The sequence below is a fragment of the Ostrea edulis genome, chromosome 8, assembly GCF_947568905.1.
Source record: "Ostrea edulis chromosome 8, xbOstEdul1.1, whole genome shotgun sequence".
Lineage (NCBI taxonomy): Eukaryota > Metazoa > Mollusca > Bivalvia > Ostreida > Ostreidae > Ostrea > Ostrea edulis.
The window spans coordinates 76535039-76553399 of NC_079171.1; the positions used below are offsets into that span (position 1 = coordinate 76535039).

Genomic DNA, 18361 nt, shown 5'->3' on the forward strand with positions numbered 1-18361 from the left:
CCCTCACCACTTAATTCGTAATAATTGTCGGATCATATATATATATATATATATATATATATATATATATATATATATATATATTACTTTGCATATTGTATTAAAATTGTATTGAAAATGTGTATAGCTGATCAACCAAATAAATGTGACAGTGAATGAAAACTTATTAGAATTTCATTTTATTTTTTATTTTTTTTTATCTTTTATTTAATTCAATATCAACAAATATATAAATCATTCATCGACATTATTTCAATGTTCTACTTATTCAAATATTCGTTCATTTAGTATACATTATACATTACTGAATTTGTAGAGCTATATATAATACAATTTTATGCAATAAAGTTTATTTCATTTTATTTATTTGATTACTCGTGTATTCAAAGGAAATTTGTGATAATTCTCATAAATCTTATACCAAGAAAAATATTCACACTTCATTCTGAAGAAACGCACACGTTTTTATTTGCTATCATTGTTTAATATGAATTGATTTCACTATTGTAGGTATATCACTTTCCCAAAAGGTTGGTTTCTCCGTCTCACAGATATCCAGTATAACCGTATCTGATGTTGGTAAAGTTCGTCATATTTCGGTGGTGACGTCTGACAGACTGTGGGTGAGTGATTATGTGGGTCATCTCCTACAGGTGGACTCCTCCGGACGCGTACTACACGACAAACAGAGATTTGAATGCTCATCATTTCCATTTAGATACAATAGTAGAGGGAGTCACACCGTCACAGAGGACGGGGACCTCCTGTTTATATACTGCGATAAAGTCCGTAAGTTAACATCAGACGGGACCCTCACCACACTCCTCACAACAGACTGGGGAGCATACTGTATCCACTCCTCCCGTATTAACGGCGACATACTGGTGGGGAGTATTGGGAAAGTGACGAGGTACGACAGGACAGGACGGAGACTCCAGGTCATTAAGGAGGGCGATAAAGGACAGACATTGTATGAATTACCAATCTACATCACGGAGAATAAGAACGGGGACATCTGGATTTCTGACATGGATAAGAGAGCAGTAGTAGTGGTGGATAAATCAGGACGTCATCGGTTTGACTACACAGGTCGTCAGTCTGAAGACTCGAGTTACATGTATCACTCTTTCTACACGGGTCTTCAGCTTCACTTTTCTCCCCGTGGTATCTGTACGGACGTCCTCGGACACGTACTGGTCTGTGATGTTTATAATGACAGTGTTCACCTGCTGGATCAGGACGGTCAGTTCCTGTCTCTACTGCTGACAGGAGAACAACATGGAATAGATCATCCCGCGGCTCTGTGTGTGGACGACCAACACAACCTATATCTGGGACAGCGCGACAGTAACACGATAAACGTGTACAAGTATCTAAAGGATACGGACTTCAAATAAAATTGAAAGTTTGCTCAACACCTGTCAAAATCCATTATTTACCGGATATTATGGAATTTTAACTTGTGTGCAGTCAGTGTCTGATTGTATGATATTCCAGAAAAGTGACCAAAGATGTCTTACTTTTTGTTGATTAGAAACCAATATAATCCGATTATACAGTTTACATATATACATCATATAATCCGATTATACAGTGTACAGTTTACATATATACATCATATAATTTGTCACAAATTCACGTGTACGTATTGTTCACTATATTGATTACTGTGAAAATTGTCGTATGTACAAGAATGTTAAAGTTAATGATATTGTGAAGAAAATATTGAATTAAAATTAAAGAATTCTAAAACGGAGATTTGATAATTTAAGAGTAGAGAAAATTAAATGCTTTGTCGTCCATTTTCTGAAGGATATTAATATTCAATTTTGAGTGTCGGTAAAATGGGAAGGCAAACCAGGGTCGCCCGGGCAATTTGAAAGCGGGGATTTTAAAGCAGTTTAAGGTAGTGCTACATAAGAGAATTCGGAATCTTTACGCAAAAGGGGGTGGGGGTCGCCACGTGCAATTTCCTCCAATTTATTTTCTAGAATAACGCATAGTATTCCACGACTGGAAGTGCATACCAATAGGCAAACCTTTATTTTCATCAACCAATGTCGGGCATGGGAGGGGGGGGGGTTACCCTCCCTCTACTTAACATTACGGGCGCTCTAAACGACAGAAAGGCGATGATTAAAAAGAAAACCCTGTAGTATAATGTAGAGCGCACCATGATCTTGTATTTAAAAAAATCTGCATTAATCTCTATTCAATGTCAAGATAATGACATCCTTAAAAAGTTTATATATTAATCCCATGTAGTATTTTAAAGCGAAGATAACGAACAGTGATCAATCTCATAACTCCCACACGGAATACAAAATAAAGAATTGGGCAAACACGAAACGCTGAACATACCGTAGGTGGAATCAGCTGTCTAGGAGGAGTAAGCATCCCCAGTCGACCGGTCACACCCTCCGTGACATTCTTCATAGAGTTTATAAACCCTGATAAATCAGAACAATATTACAATGTACATAATCTTAATCAAATAACTTAATGATTGAATATTTCAGCATTCGCATCTTGTATATAGAAGTTTCATATATGTTAAGGCTCCACCCCCCACCACCCCCCGCTTTATCTTTATTGGTAACGATATATTGAGATTTACACTTATAAATAATCTAACTGATCACGATCATTTGATGTCATCAATAAAAGTACGATGTCTGTGTCATAATGAGTAAAGTTCCAGGGTCTTTTTTTATTCAAGAAATTAAATTCATAGTTCTTTTCTTGATGCATGTATCAAACGAAAACTTGGACGGAAAACTTCATCAATTACTGAAAGTAGGAAAAATGACTATTTATATTTTTTTTTAGAGACACGCCATTTCAAAACAGAAATTAAATAGTTAAAAGAAATGTATGCAAAACTATCTGGAAATTTAAGTTATTGAAGAAGAAGAAAAAACTTGAATATATAGAGCGCATTTCTGCATTAATTTGTTGGTGTTACGGATTCAAGTTACTTTTAAATTCCTAATTTTTTGTGGATCAACTCTTGAATTTTTTTTTAACGAAAATACAACAAACTATCCCCTTATTTCAACAATTTCATAGACGTTGTATTTCTAGTGTATTTCTGTTATGAATTAAAGAATATTTTTTGAATGCGAATTGTAGATTTGAAAGAAGTAAACGTAATAATTATACTAATAAAAACGCAATGTTGATAATTACGCGTACTAAAACTACTATTTGTTTCGCCTCCCATTTCGTTATCAAATTACATTAAACACGAGAGCTCCCACAAAGATTCGCTCTGGATTCACTGAGTCTGAAAACGACGGTACCTACACTCTCCGTCACTTTTTACCCACACCCCTATAATGAATAAATCCACCCCCTACATTGAAGGATCCACATCCCTACAATGAGTGGATCCACACCCATACAATCTAATGAATGCACACCCCTACAATGAATAAATCTACACCACTACAATGAATGGATCCACACCACTACAATGAAATGGATACACTACAGAAATAATGACAGACTACATACCCTTCTGTTTCTATGTTTTCCCCACCCCTCCTACACTGATATCCTGGATCCACCCATCAATGTAGCTAGCAAAACAATCCCTTTTAAGGTATTCCATGTATAATGAAAGGATAATGAACAATTTTGAAGGATTTAGATCAACATAAAACTTTATTGTTAAATAATGATGGAAGTGAAGCGGATGAAATTCATACGACTGGTAAATGATTAGAAGCTGACCTTTTTGCACTTAAGACTTTTTGGAAGAGTTGTCTGCCCTTTGTAAAAATAAGAAAAATCTAATTTTCTAAAAATGTGTGTGGTCAATGATTAATTTTATTTCATATTTTCATAAAAAGAAAGTGTATGTAACTTTCTACCAAGAGATTAGTATGAATATATAATTTGTTTTTAAAATATTGTAATAAAAGATGCTTTTCCCATATACTTCAATGTTAAATTCTAGGTGAAATATATCAAGCAGTAAACAAAATTTAGAAAAATCCTACCGTGGGTTATTTTTATTTGATGAACCCTTCAAAATGATACCATGATTACAAATATTCCACCATCCATTTATTAGATATGAAATATGGTCATTACACATTGAATACCTTAAAGACGACGTTTCAGAACTCTACTGTGTATTAAAATGAAATGTTTCGACACTTGCTTAAAATGAGTTTGAAGATAACGAACAGTGATCAATCTCATAACTCCTATAAAGGTGAAGATAACGAACAGTGATCAATCTCAAAACTCCTATAAAGGTGAAGATAACGAACAGTGATCAATCTCAAAACTCCTATAAAGGTGAAGATAATGAACAGTGATCAATCTCAAAACTCCCACAAGCAATAAAGAATAAATAGTTAGGCAAACACGGACCCCTGGACACACCAGAGGTGGGATCAGGTGCCTAGGAGGAGTAAGCATCCGCTGTCGACCGGTCACACCCGCCGTGAACCTTCTATCCTGATCAGGTTAAAGGGAAAGGCACCCCAAATGATTTTTACATGATAAATGATAGGATTAATCATATGATAAAGATTTGTCATACAATTCTGTTGATATATGGCCTAGATATGCTTCAGTACTAATTTGAAAACGTCAAAAATTGAAATTCCCGCACCTGCGAAATCATCAAAGATGTGCATGTGGTAGATCTTACGAATAAATAGGTTGATATTTTCCTGGCAAGCAGTTAATTACACTAATGTGAAGGGGTGTGTGAAAAAAGGTTATTTTTTGAAATTCCCCACTCAACTAAGTCATTTGAAAAGAAAAGACTACGTAAACTGTGGATCCATCATTTGCGTTATGACAAGTTGAGGTTCGAGACATTTGTTTGAAGAACGTGTACCGTCTGCCTGGTCTGCGATTCGACTGAACGTCTTCTTTTCTCATTTTTTTCTTGCGAAAGAACGGGCTCAAATCTATACCGCTCCAAACTTAACTGTTCGTGACTTGTCATGTTTACAATGCAGCTGACGAAATCAACCGGAATAGACGGTGTGAGGTCATAAATTAAACTTTAACTCTCTTAGCGACGGGTAATTTAAAATACATGATAGATTAATATTGATTTAATTGTTAAGGAAGGATTTTTGAAGTTAAAGACTGTTATTTACGATATCAGTAAGTAATACTTTATTCATAAAAGCAACTATATGGTTAGGGTTGCCTTTCCCTTTAACGGAGTTATCCGTAGTCAAAATCAGTGTGCCAATAACGGCCAAACAATCGGTATGAAACACGCCAGACAGCATTCGATTTGACCCAGTGATAGGTTGTATTGACGAACTAGATCGTTATAACGACCACATAATTTGCGAAATGCTGACTTCAATCGAGACTGTTGAAACCCCGAGCTGTAACATAAACTTGTTTGTCATTAACCTTCTTCGATTTAAAAACTGACCATGCGCAGAACAATCTCTTGTGTATCGAATCAGTTGAGATATATAAACACCACATGCAGGTGATAAAGGAATATTGCTACATAAATATGGGAAGTTGACGATGGAGAAGCTCTTTCAAGACCACTCCTGTAAACGCGAGATCGTTAACTCGGACGCGATCGGTAACGCGGATGCAGTTATGCAGATCAATAGTTTGATAGCGGGTGAGTTTTGGTGTTATTAATGTGTTGATGTTTTATCTAGTTTGAAGTTTTACAATGTATTAGAATATTAGTGACAATCTATGAGCTGTAGTATCATTTAGAAGACATGATCTGTATAATCTAATAGAAACCCCGATGTACAATGATTAATGACAGATGTAAAATCAGCAATATCGCCTGCAGGTTTTCCCTCTCTCCATAAAATAGGGGAGGACGCACTCATAGAAGGGGAATTTTGGAGACTTCATAACCTAAAACCGTTTTTAAAAGTATTTCCCAGGCTTTGATTCGTTTTCGTAATCGCGTGCGCGTGTGTATGTGCGGTGGAAGGGTGGGAGTGTAACCTTTCCTTATATAAGTTCAGTTCATAACTTATGTCAGTCACCCAATATATCTTTACTTCCATATAAAAATGGAAGAGGGTGATTGTACCCTTCCCTCCTCGCTTCTACGTGCCTGATCTTTATTTCCTGTTTCTATATTTCCTCAAAACCTGATTAAAGACAAAACAGGGATCTCTAGTGAACTACATGTAATATTATAACGAGTGAAAAAAAAAGGTTCAAGATGACACATGTATGTCAAAGTCGACCCTGAAAGGCATAGGGTTCATCTTTTATTTAAAAAAAATGACATCACAATATTTTGCAAGAACGCCAAAAAAAAAACAGATTTGTAGTATTAATTATGAGTTATCTATAGCTGCAGCGCTTTGAAAATGAAATCATTTTGACGTTTTAGCCCTTTATAAAATGTTTGTCTGGTGGACAACATATTGAAATGGTACCCCGCTGATTGGTGGCTGCACACAAACATAAGAGATGCGAAGTCAACCGGGTACCAGTTTAGGCAAATGAGAACAGGGACTTATTTTGTCCAATGTGTTTGTAAACGTTCTGAAGAACTTTTTGTGATTTTCTAGTTATGATCTTTAATTTCGCCACCTTTTTGAAAGATGCAAAATTTTACAAATCTCTTAGACCCTATGCCTTGAACAAAATTACAACAATGACTAAGAACAACTCCAGTTATCACGTGCAAATCACGTGGTTACCGCTGACTGTGAAACAACAAACATAAACAAACATTCTGTTTTTGTGACAAGAATTTATTCTAATCGTTTTACGATCATGTGTGTATCATTACATGGTGTGTTGTATAATCATGTGTCTATCATTACATTGTGTGTTATATAATCATGTGTGTATCATTACATGGTGTGTTGTATAATCACGTGTCTATCATTACATGGTGTGTTGTATAATCACGTGTCTATCATTACATTGTGTGTTGTATAATCACGTGTCTATCATTACATTGTGTGTTGTATAATCACGTGTCTATCATTACATTCTGTGTTGTATAATCACGTGTCTATCATTACATGGTGTGTTGTATAATCACGTGTCTATCATTACATGGTGTGTTGTATAATCACGTGTCTATCATTACACTGTGTTGTATAATCACGTGTCTATCATTACATTGTGTGTTGTATAATCACGTGTCTATCATTACATTGTGTGTTGTATAATCACGTGTCTATCATTACATTGTGTGTTGTATAATCACGTGTCTATCATTACATTGTGTGTTGTATAATCACGTGTCTATCATTACATTGTGTGTTGTATAATCACGTGTCTATCATTACATTCTGTGTTGTATAATCACGTGTCTATCATTACATTGTGTGTTATATAATCACGTGTCTATCATTACATTGTGTGTTGTATAATCACGTGTCTATCATTACACTGTGTGTTGTATAATCATGTGTCTATCATTACATGGTGTGTTGTATAATCACGTGTCTATCATTACATGGTGTGTTGTATAATCACGTGTCTATCATTACATTGTGTGTTGTATAATCACGTGTCTATCATTACATTGTGTGTTATATAATCACGTGTCTATCATTACATTCTGTGTTGTATAATCACGTGTCTATCATTACATTGTGTGTTGTATAATCACGTGTCTATCATTACATTGTGTGTTATATAATCATGTGTCTATCATTACATTGTGTGTTATATAATCACGTGTCTATCATTACATTGTGTGTTGTATAATCACGTGTCTATCATTACATTGTGTGTTGTATAATCACGTGTCTATCATTGCATTGTGTGTTGTATAATCATGTGTGTATCATTACATTGTGTGTTGTATAATCACGTGTCTATCATTACATTGTGTGTTGTATAATCACGTGTCTATCATTACACTGTGTTGTATAATCACGTGTCTATCATTGCATTGTGTGTTGTATAATCACGTGTCTATCATTACATTGTGTGTTGTATAATCACGTGTCTATCATTACATTGTGTGTTGTATAATCACGTGTCTATCATTGCATTGTGTGTTGTATAATCACGTGTCTATCATTACATTGTGTGTTGTATAATCACGTGTCTATCATTACATTGTGTGTTATATAATCACGTGTCTATCATTACATTCTGTGTTGTATAATCACGTGTCTATCATTACATTGTGTGTTGTATAATCACGTGTCTATCATTACATTGTGTGTTATATAATCATGTGTGTATCATTACATGGTGTGTTGTATAATCACGTGTCTATCATTACATGGTGTGTTGTATAATCACGTGTCTATCATTACATTGTGTGTTGTATAATCACGTGTCTATCATTACATGGTGTGTTGTATAATCACGTGTCTATCATTACACTGTGTGTTGTATAATCATGTGTCTATCATTACATGGTGTGTTGTATAATCACGTGTGTATCATTACATGGTGTGTTGTATAATCACGGATTTATCATTACATTGTGTACAGTTACTAAGGGGAAGCTATCATAATCAGGTTTTTTCATTGTGAGCTCTCAGTCTTAATGAGTGACGTGATAGACACACATTTATTCACCGTTTCACCTTGTTGTGCAAAATGACAATAATGATGCAGAGTTATAACGTATAGAATGTCGACCAACTTCACGCTGATCGGCGCAGTTTTAGGGACAGTCACCTCAACTTCACGCTGATCGGCACAGTTTTAGGGACAGTCACCTCAACTTCACGCTGATCGGCACAGTTTTAGGGACAGACACCTCAACTTCACGCTGATCGGCACAGTTTTAGGGACAGACACCTCAACTTCACGCTGATCGGCGCAGTTTTAGGGACAGACACCTCAACTTCACGCTGATCGGCGCAGTTTTAGGGACAGACACCTCAACTTCACGCTGATCGGCACAGTTTTAGGGACAGACACCTCAACTTCACGCTGATCGGTGCAGTTTTAGGGACAGACACCTCAACTTCACGCTGATCGGCACAGTTTTAGGAACAGACACCTCAACTTCACGCTGATCGGTGCAGATTTAGGGACAGACACCTCAACTTCACGCTGATCGGCACAGATTTAGGGACAGACACCTCAACTTCACGCTGATCGGTGCAGATTTAGGGACAGACACCTCAACTTCACGCTGATCGGCACAGATTTAGGGACAGACACCTCAACTTCACGCTGATCGGCGCAGTTTTAGGGACAGACACCTCAACTTCACGCTGATCGGCGCAGTTTTAGGGACAGGCACCTCAACTTCACGCTGATCTGCGCAGTTTTAGGGACAGACACCTCAACTTCACGCTGATCGGCGCAGTTTTAAGGACAGACACCCCGAGGGAGGGGTGTGTGAAAGATGAATTACTGTTATTTGAAATACACTTATCACAAATAACAAAACAATTTCGTCTATTCTGAATTTATTCATTTACATATTTTGCATTTTTAAGAACCCATGTCCTTGTGAATATGTGGTAGTTGTACTTAGTCGAGGCAAAGATAAACAGCAAGGAAAAGACATAACATGCTTCAAATGTGGTCAGAAAGGACACGTGGCAGTAGGATGTAGAGTTCGACTTGACCACAAGAAAGATTTAAACTCCAAAGGGCCTACATCGAGACGCGGACGTCAGGCTACAAGACAGAACAGCGTCAACCAGGACTAATAGGAGATCCTATGGAAGTGAGTGTGCAGATAAATGGAATTCCGGCCACTGCATTATTAGACACTGGGTCAACTGTGTCAACTATTTGCCAGTCATTTTACCAACAGCATTTTTCAGACATAGAAATCCAGGATATTAAGGAAGTTTTTCAACTTCAATGTGCTGATGGTAGTACTCTACCTTACAAGGGAGGAGTAGAGCTGGAAGTATTATCTGAGGGTCTCGGAGATAACACAGAACATGCATGTTTATTTCTGCTGGTGGATGATACTAGTTATCACAGCAAGGTTCCCATACTTTTAGGAACAAATGTCCTTAAGACTGTGATGGAGAAAACCAGAAACGACCATGGAGACAGATTTCTGCAGACTGCACACCTGCATGAACCATGGTTTTGGACATTTAGATGCATCTCACTGCGAGAAAGGGAATTGCAGAGGAATAATTACAGATTAAGTGTAATTAAATCAGCAGAAAGGAAACCAGTCATCATACCACCTAACAGTGAAATAACAGTTAATGGTTATGCAGATAAGATGGTTCCATATGTTCAGACCTTAGCGCTGATACAGGATACCAAGAAATCAGTCATTCCTAAGGATTTGGATGTGATATCTAATCTCGTTGATTACCAGTATGGATCCAGGGAACCACTGATGGTTACGATTAGCAATGTCACAACACGGACTGTCAAGATTGCACCGAAGGCAGTGATAGCTGAACTGCAGCCTGTGACATTGGAGGAAATACCCATATTGCCCAGTAGCCAGGATACTGCAGAACCAACTGTTTTTAATATACCTGAGGACAGTTTGACCAATGAGGAATTTGCTAAGGCAAATGAGATGATCTCCAAGAATGGCGATATCTTTGCATGGGGAGATGTAGACATTGGTCATGTAACAACTGTGAAGCACAGGATTGAGTTGGTGGATCCTACACCTTTTAAGCAGCGATGTAGACGTATTCCCCCATCAATGTTCCAGGAAGTTAGAAATCACCTACAACAATTAGTGGAGGCAGGAGTGATTAGGAGGTCCAAATCGCCATTCTCCAGCAATGTAGTCCTTGTAAGGAAGAAGAATGGAGACCTGAGAATGTGTGTGGACTACAGGCAGCTGAACAACAAGACGAAAAAAGATGCCTATGCCTTGCCCCGTATTGAGGAGATCTTGGACAATTTATCAGGGAATCGCTACTTCACTGTACTTGATGCAAAATCAGGATACCACCAAATTGAAATAGATGAGGAACACAAGGAAAGGACAGCTTTTACTGTGGGTCCTCTAGGATTTTTTGAATACAACCGGATGCCCTTTGGATTATCAAACAGCCCAGCTACATACCAACGACTGATGGAGGACTGTCTTGGAGAACTGCACCTCAACATCTGTTTTATTTTTTTAGATGATATTATTGTTTTCTCTAGAACTTTCGAGGAACATCTCCAACGACTGCAGCAAGTGTTTGATAGACTGAGGGCAACTGGATTAAAACTTTCGCCAAAGAAATGCACATTTTTCCAGAGACGTGTGAAATATGTAGGACACATTGTATCAGACCAGGGCATCGAGACAGATCCAGACAAAACCAGCAAAGTTCTTAACTGGCCAACCCCTACAACACCTGAAGAGGTCCGGACATTTTTAGGATTTGCTGGTTATTACCGGAGATTTATCGCCAACTTCAGCAAGATTGCGAGACCCTTATCACAACTCATGCCTATACCTACAGATAGCAAGAAGTCAGCCAAGAAGAAAAATTCTAAGACATGGCAGTGGGGGCAAGAGGAGGAGGAGTCATTCAGAAAGCTGAAGGAAGCATTAGCATCACCTCCGGTACTAGGATATGCCAACTACAATCTTCCCTTTGAGTTACATACAGATGCCAGTCTGAATGGATTAGGCGCTGTATTGTACCAAGAGGAAGATGGACAGAAGAAAGTGATCAGTTATGCCAGCAGAGGATTAACAAAAGCTGAAAGGAACTATCCAGCACACAAATTGGAATTTCTGGCACTAAAGTGGGCAGTCTGCGATAAATTTAAAGATTACCTTACAGGCAGCAAGACCAAGGTTTTGACTGATAACAACCCACTTACTTATGTCCTCACGACAGCAAAACTTGATTCCACAGGACATAGGTGGTTAGCTGCACTTGCCAGTTACGATCTAGACATCCAGTATCGTCCAGGAAAGAACAACTCGGATGCAGATGGACTTTCCAGACTAACAGGACAGACAACCCAAGATTCCTGTACATGTATTTCTAATGAATCTATTAAAGCTTTATGTAACTGTGTACAATTAGAAATTCCATGTGTAGAAAATTTGTGTGTTGATTCAGAAATTGTTAATCAGTTAACTGATCAAGTTTCTCAGTTCCAACAGGGAAACTGGAAGGAAGTCCAAGGAAGGGATCCAACACTCAGGAACTGGATGCATCATGTGAAACTGGGAAAGAAACCCAAGATGAGTGATCTACCACTATCCCCCAACTCCCTAGCACTCATCAGGAATTACCACTCTCTGTTCTTGAGCAATGGAATACTCCAGCGACAAGTCCAGATAGATGGCACTGACCAGACGCAGGTGGTTGTTCCTGGAGATATGGTCCCAGACATCTTGTGTAGTTTACATAACAACTTTGGACATCCAGGCCGTGATCGTCTGATATCCTTGGTAAAAGATAGATTTTACTGGAATGGGATGAATAACGACATCGAGAACTGGATTAAGAAGTGCCACAGATGTCTGAGGAGGAAAGTCCCCACCAATCAGAGAGCACCACTCATGCCAATAAGGACAACCTATCCATTGGAATTGGTTTGTATGGACTTCTTAACCCTAGAACCATCTAAAGGAGGATACCACCATATCTTAATCATCACAGACCATTTTACTAGGTTTGCACAGGCAATTCCTACCAAGAACTAGACGGCGAAGACAACAGCCGAAACGTTTTACAACAGCTTAATGACCAAATATGGGTTTCCAACTAGAATCCACAGTGACCAGGGAGCCAACTTTGATGGGAACATCATCAAGGAGCTGTGTAACATCACTGGTATGAAGAAGTCCCGAACAACCCCTTACCATCCTATGGGTAATGGCATGTGTGAGCGTTTTAATAGGACATTGATGGATATGCTCGGAACCTTGAATCCCTCACAGAAGTCCAACTGGAAGGCCCATGTACCATCATTAGTTCATGCCTACAACAGTACCCGACATGAGAGCACAGGACAGTCTCCATATTTCCTCATGTTTGGAAGAGGGTCCAGGCTTCCTGTGGACTTGGCCTTTGGACTTGGAGACAAAGAAGAGAAAACAAGGACAAAGTATGTGGAGGATCTGAGATCCAGAATGAAGACAGCATACCACCTTGCTCGGAGAGCTGCTGAGAGAGCAAGAGAAAAACAGGGCAGATTCTACGACCTGAAAGTAAGGGGAGCAGATTTGCAGGAAGGAGATCGAGTCTTGGTGAAAGTAGTAGCATTTGAGGGAAAGCACAAGATAGCAGATAGGTGGGAGGAAGATCCCTATCAGATTGTGCGGCAACCTAATCCAGATGTCCCAGTGTTTGTCGTCAAACGGGAGGATGGAACAGGCAGAACACGAATTCTCCATCGGAATTTACTTCTGCCGATAGGTTGCATAGATCCCGAAATGCTAACTACTCCCTTGCGACCAGTTCCTAAGCCCAGAAGAAAGACACAACCAGAGAAGAAACAAATCACAGACAAGATAGTACATCGGACTGAGGAATCGGATTCTAGCGATTCTGATGAAGATTGTTTGTTTGTAGAGGTACCGGTACCTAACCCGACAGTGACACCCCCTATAGATGACCCACCCATCATCAATGAGGAGGAAGTGCCACTTGATGTACCCCAGCAACGACCAGAGAGGGAAGCCATGGATACCCTTTCACCCCGAGCTCCAGAGGGTGATGGTCAGATGCCTGTGGAGGAGGAAGTGAAATATTTACCTCGACGATCTGCTAGGACCAAACAGCCACCAAAGAAGCTTGCTGACTACCATGTATATCAGGTTACCCATGACAGGAGAAGCAAGGATTTAGAGACATTCAGGGAAATGCTAGAGGTCACACATCGACCTGAAGAGAGAACTCTTTTATTGAAATGCTTTTCAGATTATGTAAATAAAATTTAAGTCAACTATTTTTTATGGAGTATTATCTTTCCTAACTATTTGTAGCAAATGACGAGGCCGTCATTTCTCAACTGGGGGGAGTTTGTGGTAGTTGTACTTAGTTTAGTTTTATATTTTTATATTGCCATTCACATTCATTCACTTCAATACATATTGCGCTGCGCTACTTACTAACTTTGTGTTGTGTGTTAAAGAAACCTAAACACCCTTTTAAATATAATGGTTTAATCCGTAAGGGTCCAGTTAGAACATAACTCGGATTAGTTCATGTATCTCTTAGGTGTCATACTTGTTCTGTCATCTGATTGGTCTTAGTATTTTGTTCTAGCCAATAGGAATTCCTGGCGGGAATTCCTGAGTTCTTTTTATGAAATAGTTCAGGAAAATCTAGTTTTGAAAGAGATTCCAAAGGGTGTTGCCACTATTGAGTTCTAAATAAGCATAAAATATATATTTAATTTATAGAGGATTTGCTAACACCAACAATTGTAAGTAGCTGATAGTTTTACTATATGATTAAAACCAAGTAATGAATTTAAACAAGTAATTAAACTTTTCTTTATTCATAAAACTTGTGTGCAAGTCATGAGTGAAAGATTTACTGAAAGTAGAATTGTGGAAAAACATAATTTCTGTTCTTTAAGTAAATAATGAGTTTTAAGTAATATAAATGCGCAGAGTGATATATGTGTACAGAATTTAGTATTTTAGTAAATTATTCAATAGGTCATCATAAGAGTTTTAAGCAGTTCACCTTGATTTCGGAAGCTGTAGCTCAGTTCCATAAACTGGTATGTACATGTATATATGCAATTCACTGCAGTACATTATATTCATTTTTTAATATCAATTACTTATAATTGATGGTTCAGAGAGTTATGTCCTTTGACGATAAAATGATGACCAATATATATATATATATTTGTATCGTTGCATATATCATATGTTCGATAGTGTCTTTTGTCTTTGTATTGTATTTGTCCTTATATGTTTTTATTGTTGTTATAGGGTTTGTTTTCATTGTTTCCAAAAAGTAAACGAATCTACGACCTTAACCATCTTGTGGATTATTCTTATACTCAAGACCGGTTACAAATATAAGACCATCCATATTTCAAGTGACACTTTCCACGTCTGAAAAACTCGCTTCTTAAAAAAATGAATTAACTCACACGTGTTCTGAGAGTTGATGCGTTAACTCACACGTGTTCTGAGAGTTGATGCGTTAACTCACACGTGTTCTGAGAGTTGATGCGTTAACTCACACGTGTTCTGAGAGTTGATGCGTTAACTCACACGTGTTCTGAGAGTTGATGGAAATTCCACGTGTGCACTAACTTCCACATCGGTCTATGTTACTGTGTAGAATGACAGCTATGTTACTGTGTAGAATGTCACCTATGTTACTGTGTAGAATGACAGCTATGTTACTGTGTAGAATGACACCTATGTTACTATGTAGAATGACAGCTATGTTACTGTGTAGAATGACACCTATGTTACTGTGTAGAATGACAGCTATGTTACTGTGTAGAATGACAGCTATGTTACTGTGTAGAATGACACCTATGTTACTATGTAGAATGCCAGCTATGTTACTGTGTAGAATGTCACCTATGTTACTATGTAGAATGACAGCTATGTTACTGTGTAGAATGACACCTATGTTACTGTGTAGAATGACAGCTATGTTACTGTGTAGAATGACACCTATGTTACTGTGTAGAATGACAGCTATGTTACTGTGTAGAATGACACCTATGTTACTGTGTAGAATGTCACCTATGTTACTGTGTAGAATGACAGCTATGTTACTGTGTAGAATGACACCTATGTTACTGTGTAGAATGACAGCTATGTTACTGTGTAGAATGACACCTATGTTACTGTGTAGAATGACAGCTATGTTACTGTGTAGAATGACAGCTATGTTACTGTGTAGAATGACACCTATGTTACTGTGTAGAATGACAGCTATGTTACTGTGTAGAATGACAGCTATGTTACTGTGTAGAATGACAGCTATGTTACTGTGTAGAATGACACCTATGTTAATGTGTAGAATGACAGCTATGTTACTGTGTAGAATGACACCTATGTTACTATGTAGAATGACAGCTATGTTACTGTGTAGAATGACAGCTATGTTACTGTGTAGAATGACAGCTATGTTACTGTGTAGAATGTCACCTATGTTACTATGTAGAATGCCAGCCTAACATTTCTGTAAAATATTGTTCGTGGAGACGGATTTTTTTAAAATGATAAACATGATACATGTAAATACTTTATCAAAAGGCTTCATTTTTATTTGATTTGATTTGATTCTTTCATCAGGGGTGGATCCAGGAATTGCGGTTGTGAGATGCGGGGGGGGGGGGGGGGGGGGGGGCTTTACGTGGCAGGGGGGTCTGCAGAACTGTAGCTCTCTGAAAAAAATATTGTGACGGACAGTCTCTCTGTCCGTCACAATATTTTTTTCAGAGAGCTACAGTTCTGCAGCTAGGCCCCCAGTGCATGGGTCCAAGTAGGGAAGCCCCCGGAAGCTCCTGGATTTTACAGATCTGATGGGGCTTGAAATGTGACTCCTATACATGTAATAATTTTTACTATTTTCTCTCATTCTGAATAAGGTGAAATTAATGACGCAAATTCTAACGTTTGTTTTTTTTTTGGGGGGGGGGGGGATGGAAGTTCTCCTAATAAAAGTAATTCAACAAATCAAAAGATTTTGTCATTCATTTCTCCGAGAGTGAAAGAAAATGTTGACGATTTACTTTAAATTTGAAAATTTTAGTTGGGGGGTGGGGGGGGGGGGGAGCCGACACCCCCTTGATCCACCACTGTTCATCAAAATCAAATGACGGTGGTTACAAATACATCTAACACGATTTTGATGAATACTAATTTCTTATGCGAATCGCATCTGTCCATCTTTATCTTTGCATTAAAATAGCGGACAATTTATTTCTAGTAATCATGAAGAGTTTGTCATCTGTATTTTCTTTTTGTTCTACTATTTTACATTTGATTTTTTTCTCCCCCCTTTTTTCAATTCATCAATACCCATACCCTACTTTTCTTTTAAACAATAATCATTAAAATTGAATTACCTATGCATTACAGATATGAGCATTTTAATCTTTTTAGAGATGAACTACATAATAAAACGGGATATCTACAATGTGATCAATATTCTTACCCTGTCAGAGAGAACGGCCGATTGGAGGACAAACATATATAGCTTTCATATCAGAACACTTCTCAGGGGTGGATCCAGGAATTGCCGGGGGGGGGGGGTATGAGGCTGGGGTCTGGGAGACGCCTTGAGGCCCCCGGTGGGTCCAGAGAGCAAAGTCCCCGGAAGCTCCTGGATTTTACAAATGTTATAGGGTCTGAAATATGTCTCCTAAATATAGGCCATTTTTACCCTTTTCTGTCGTTTTTAATAAAGAAAAAAAATGTAAATTCTCCCAATTAAAGTAATTCAATAAATCAAATGATTTTGTCATTAATTATTTATCCGAGAGTGGAAGAAATTATTGCTTTCTTTTACCGTTTACTTTTTTCTAAACAAACTACCACGATTTACCTTAATTTGAAAAAAAAAAATTAGGGGGTGGGGCGCCGGCTGCGCCTCTTTCAAATCCGCCACTGTGAAGGCGTCTAAATTAACAGGGATACAAGTGTACTGGAACTTCCCCCACCTCTGGTATTTCCTAGGGTCCGTGCTTGCCCTACTTTCAATCTTTCAATTTTGTGGTATTGATCACTGTTTGTGATCTTGAGTTTTTAACTTAACATAGTTTAGAAAGTTACCACGAAGTTGCGGCCAAACTTGATGTTTACGTCAATAAGTTTATTCTATATTTATTTTTATTTATCAGTATTTTCATCGGGATCGTAATTCTCTTCCTGCGTCACAGGACAACACGACGAAAATACCTGAGATCATTCCGATAGGTGACAAGCCGTCAGCGGAATGTTTGAAGTGCACCTGGATAAACGTTAAGCGCACAAGTGACAAGATCAGAGATAAATCTCGGATTTTTAGGGTGGGCGGACAGAGAAACACGAAGGAAAAACTTGAGGTCATAAGAAAAAGGAAAACGATGATATTTGGACAAAATCAAACGCCATGAGACTCGATCCCGAATAAATTATCGAAGGAAAGTGAGAGCGAAGGGGGGAACTTAGTCGCAGGGACGACATGACGTCTGCGGAACTCTACGTGCAGGTAAAAACACACACACAAAACAAAAAACGTGTCCAACTTGTTAACTGTCAGATCAACAGATATCAGATCTCGTCCACAAGACCCGCTCATTGTCGGGCAGTGAAACACCCCGCCCCAGTACTGGGACTGTATGTACACGCACCTGTCAAAGATGTGTAGGGGCGGATCTAAGATTTAGTAAGTAGTTGTAAAGTCAAGGCTTTTATGTGTTCATTGTATAGAATTACCAACAGTATATAAACAGTGCTGATTGTCAGTCATTTATAAATATACCTATACAACAGTATAAACAGTACTGATTGATTCTGAGATATTGTAATCCGAGAAGGGAG

General features: G+C 38.2%; 3 protein-coding genes across 7 annotated transcripts in view; all 3 read left to right on the top strand.

The window, feature by feature from the left end:
* Positions 1-1756, top strand: part of LOC125667384 (uncharacterized) — a 44691-nt gene extending 42935 nt beyond the window's left edge. For both annotated transcript variants that reach the window (XM_056146873.1, XM_056146872.1), the window contains exon 15: positions 511-1756. In XM_056146873.1, coding sequence (XP_056002848.1) covers positions 511-1397 — 887 coding nt within the window. In that variant the 3' untranslated portion in view covers positions 1398-1756. The remainder of the gene's footprint in view (positions 1-510) is intronic.
* Positions 1757-12592: 10836 nt separating this feature from the next.
* Positions 12593-14847, top strand: LOC130049796 (uncharacterized). The gene is made up of 2 exons (XM_056147805.1): positions 12593-14583; positions 14801-14847. Exon 1 carries the CDS (start codon positions 12593-12595, stop codon positions 13790-13792), a length of 1200 nt encoding a protein of 399 aa, XP_056003780.1. The 3' UTR covers positions 13793-14583; positions 14801-14847.
* Positions 14848-17679: 2832 nt separating this feature from the next.
* The window catches only part of LOC125667401 (unconventional myosin-Va-like), a 116377-nt gene continuing 115695 nt past the window's right edge, over positions 17680-18361 (top strand). For 3 of the 4 annotated variants that reach the window (XM_048900898.2, XM_056146864.1, XM_056146861.1), the window contains exon 1: positions 17696-18029. In XM_048900898.2, coding sequence (XP_048756855.1) covers positions 18003-18029 — 27 coding nt within the window. In that variant the 5' untranslated portion in view covers positions 17696-18002. Of the gene's footprint in view, positions 18030-18361 lie in introns of all 4 variants that reach the window. The other variant, XM_056146866.1, reaches the window with a different exon arrangement.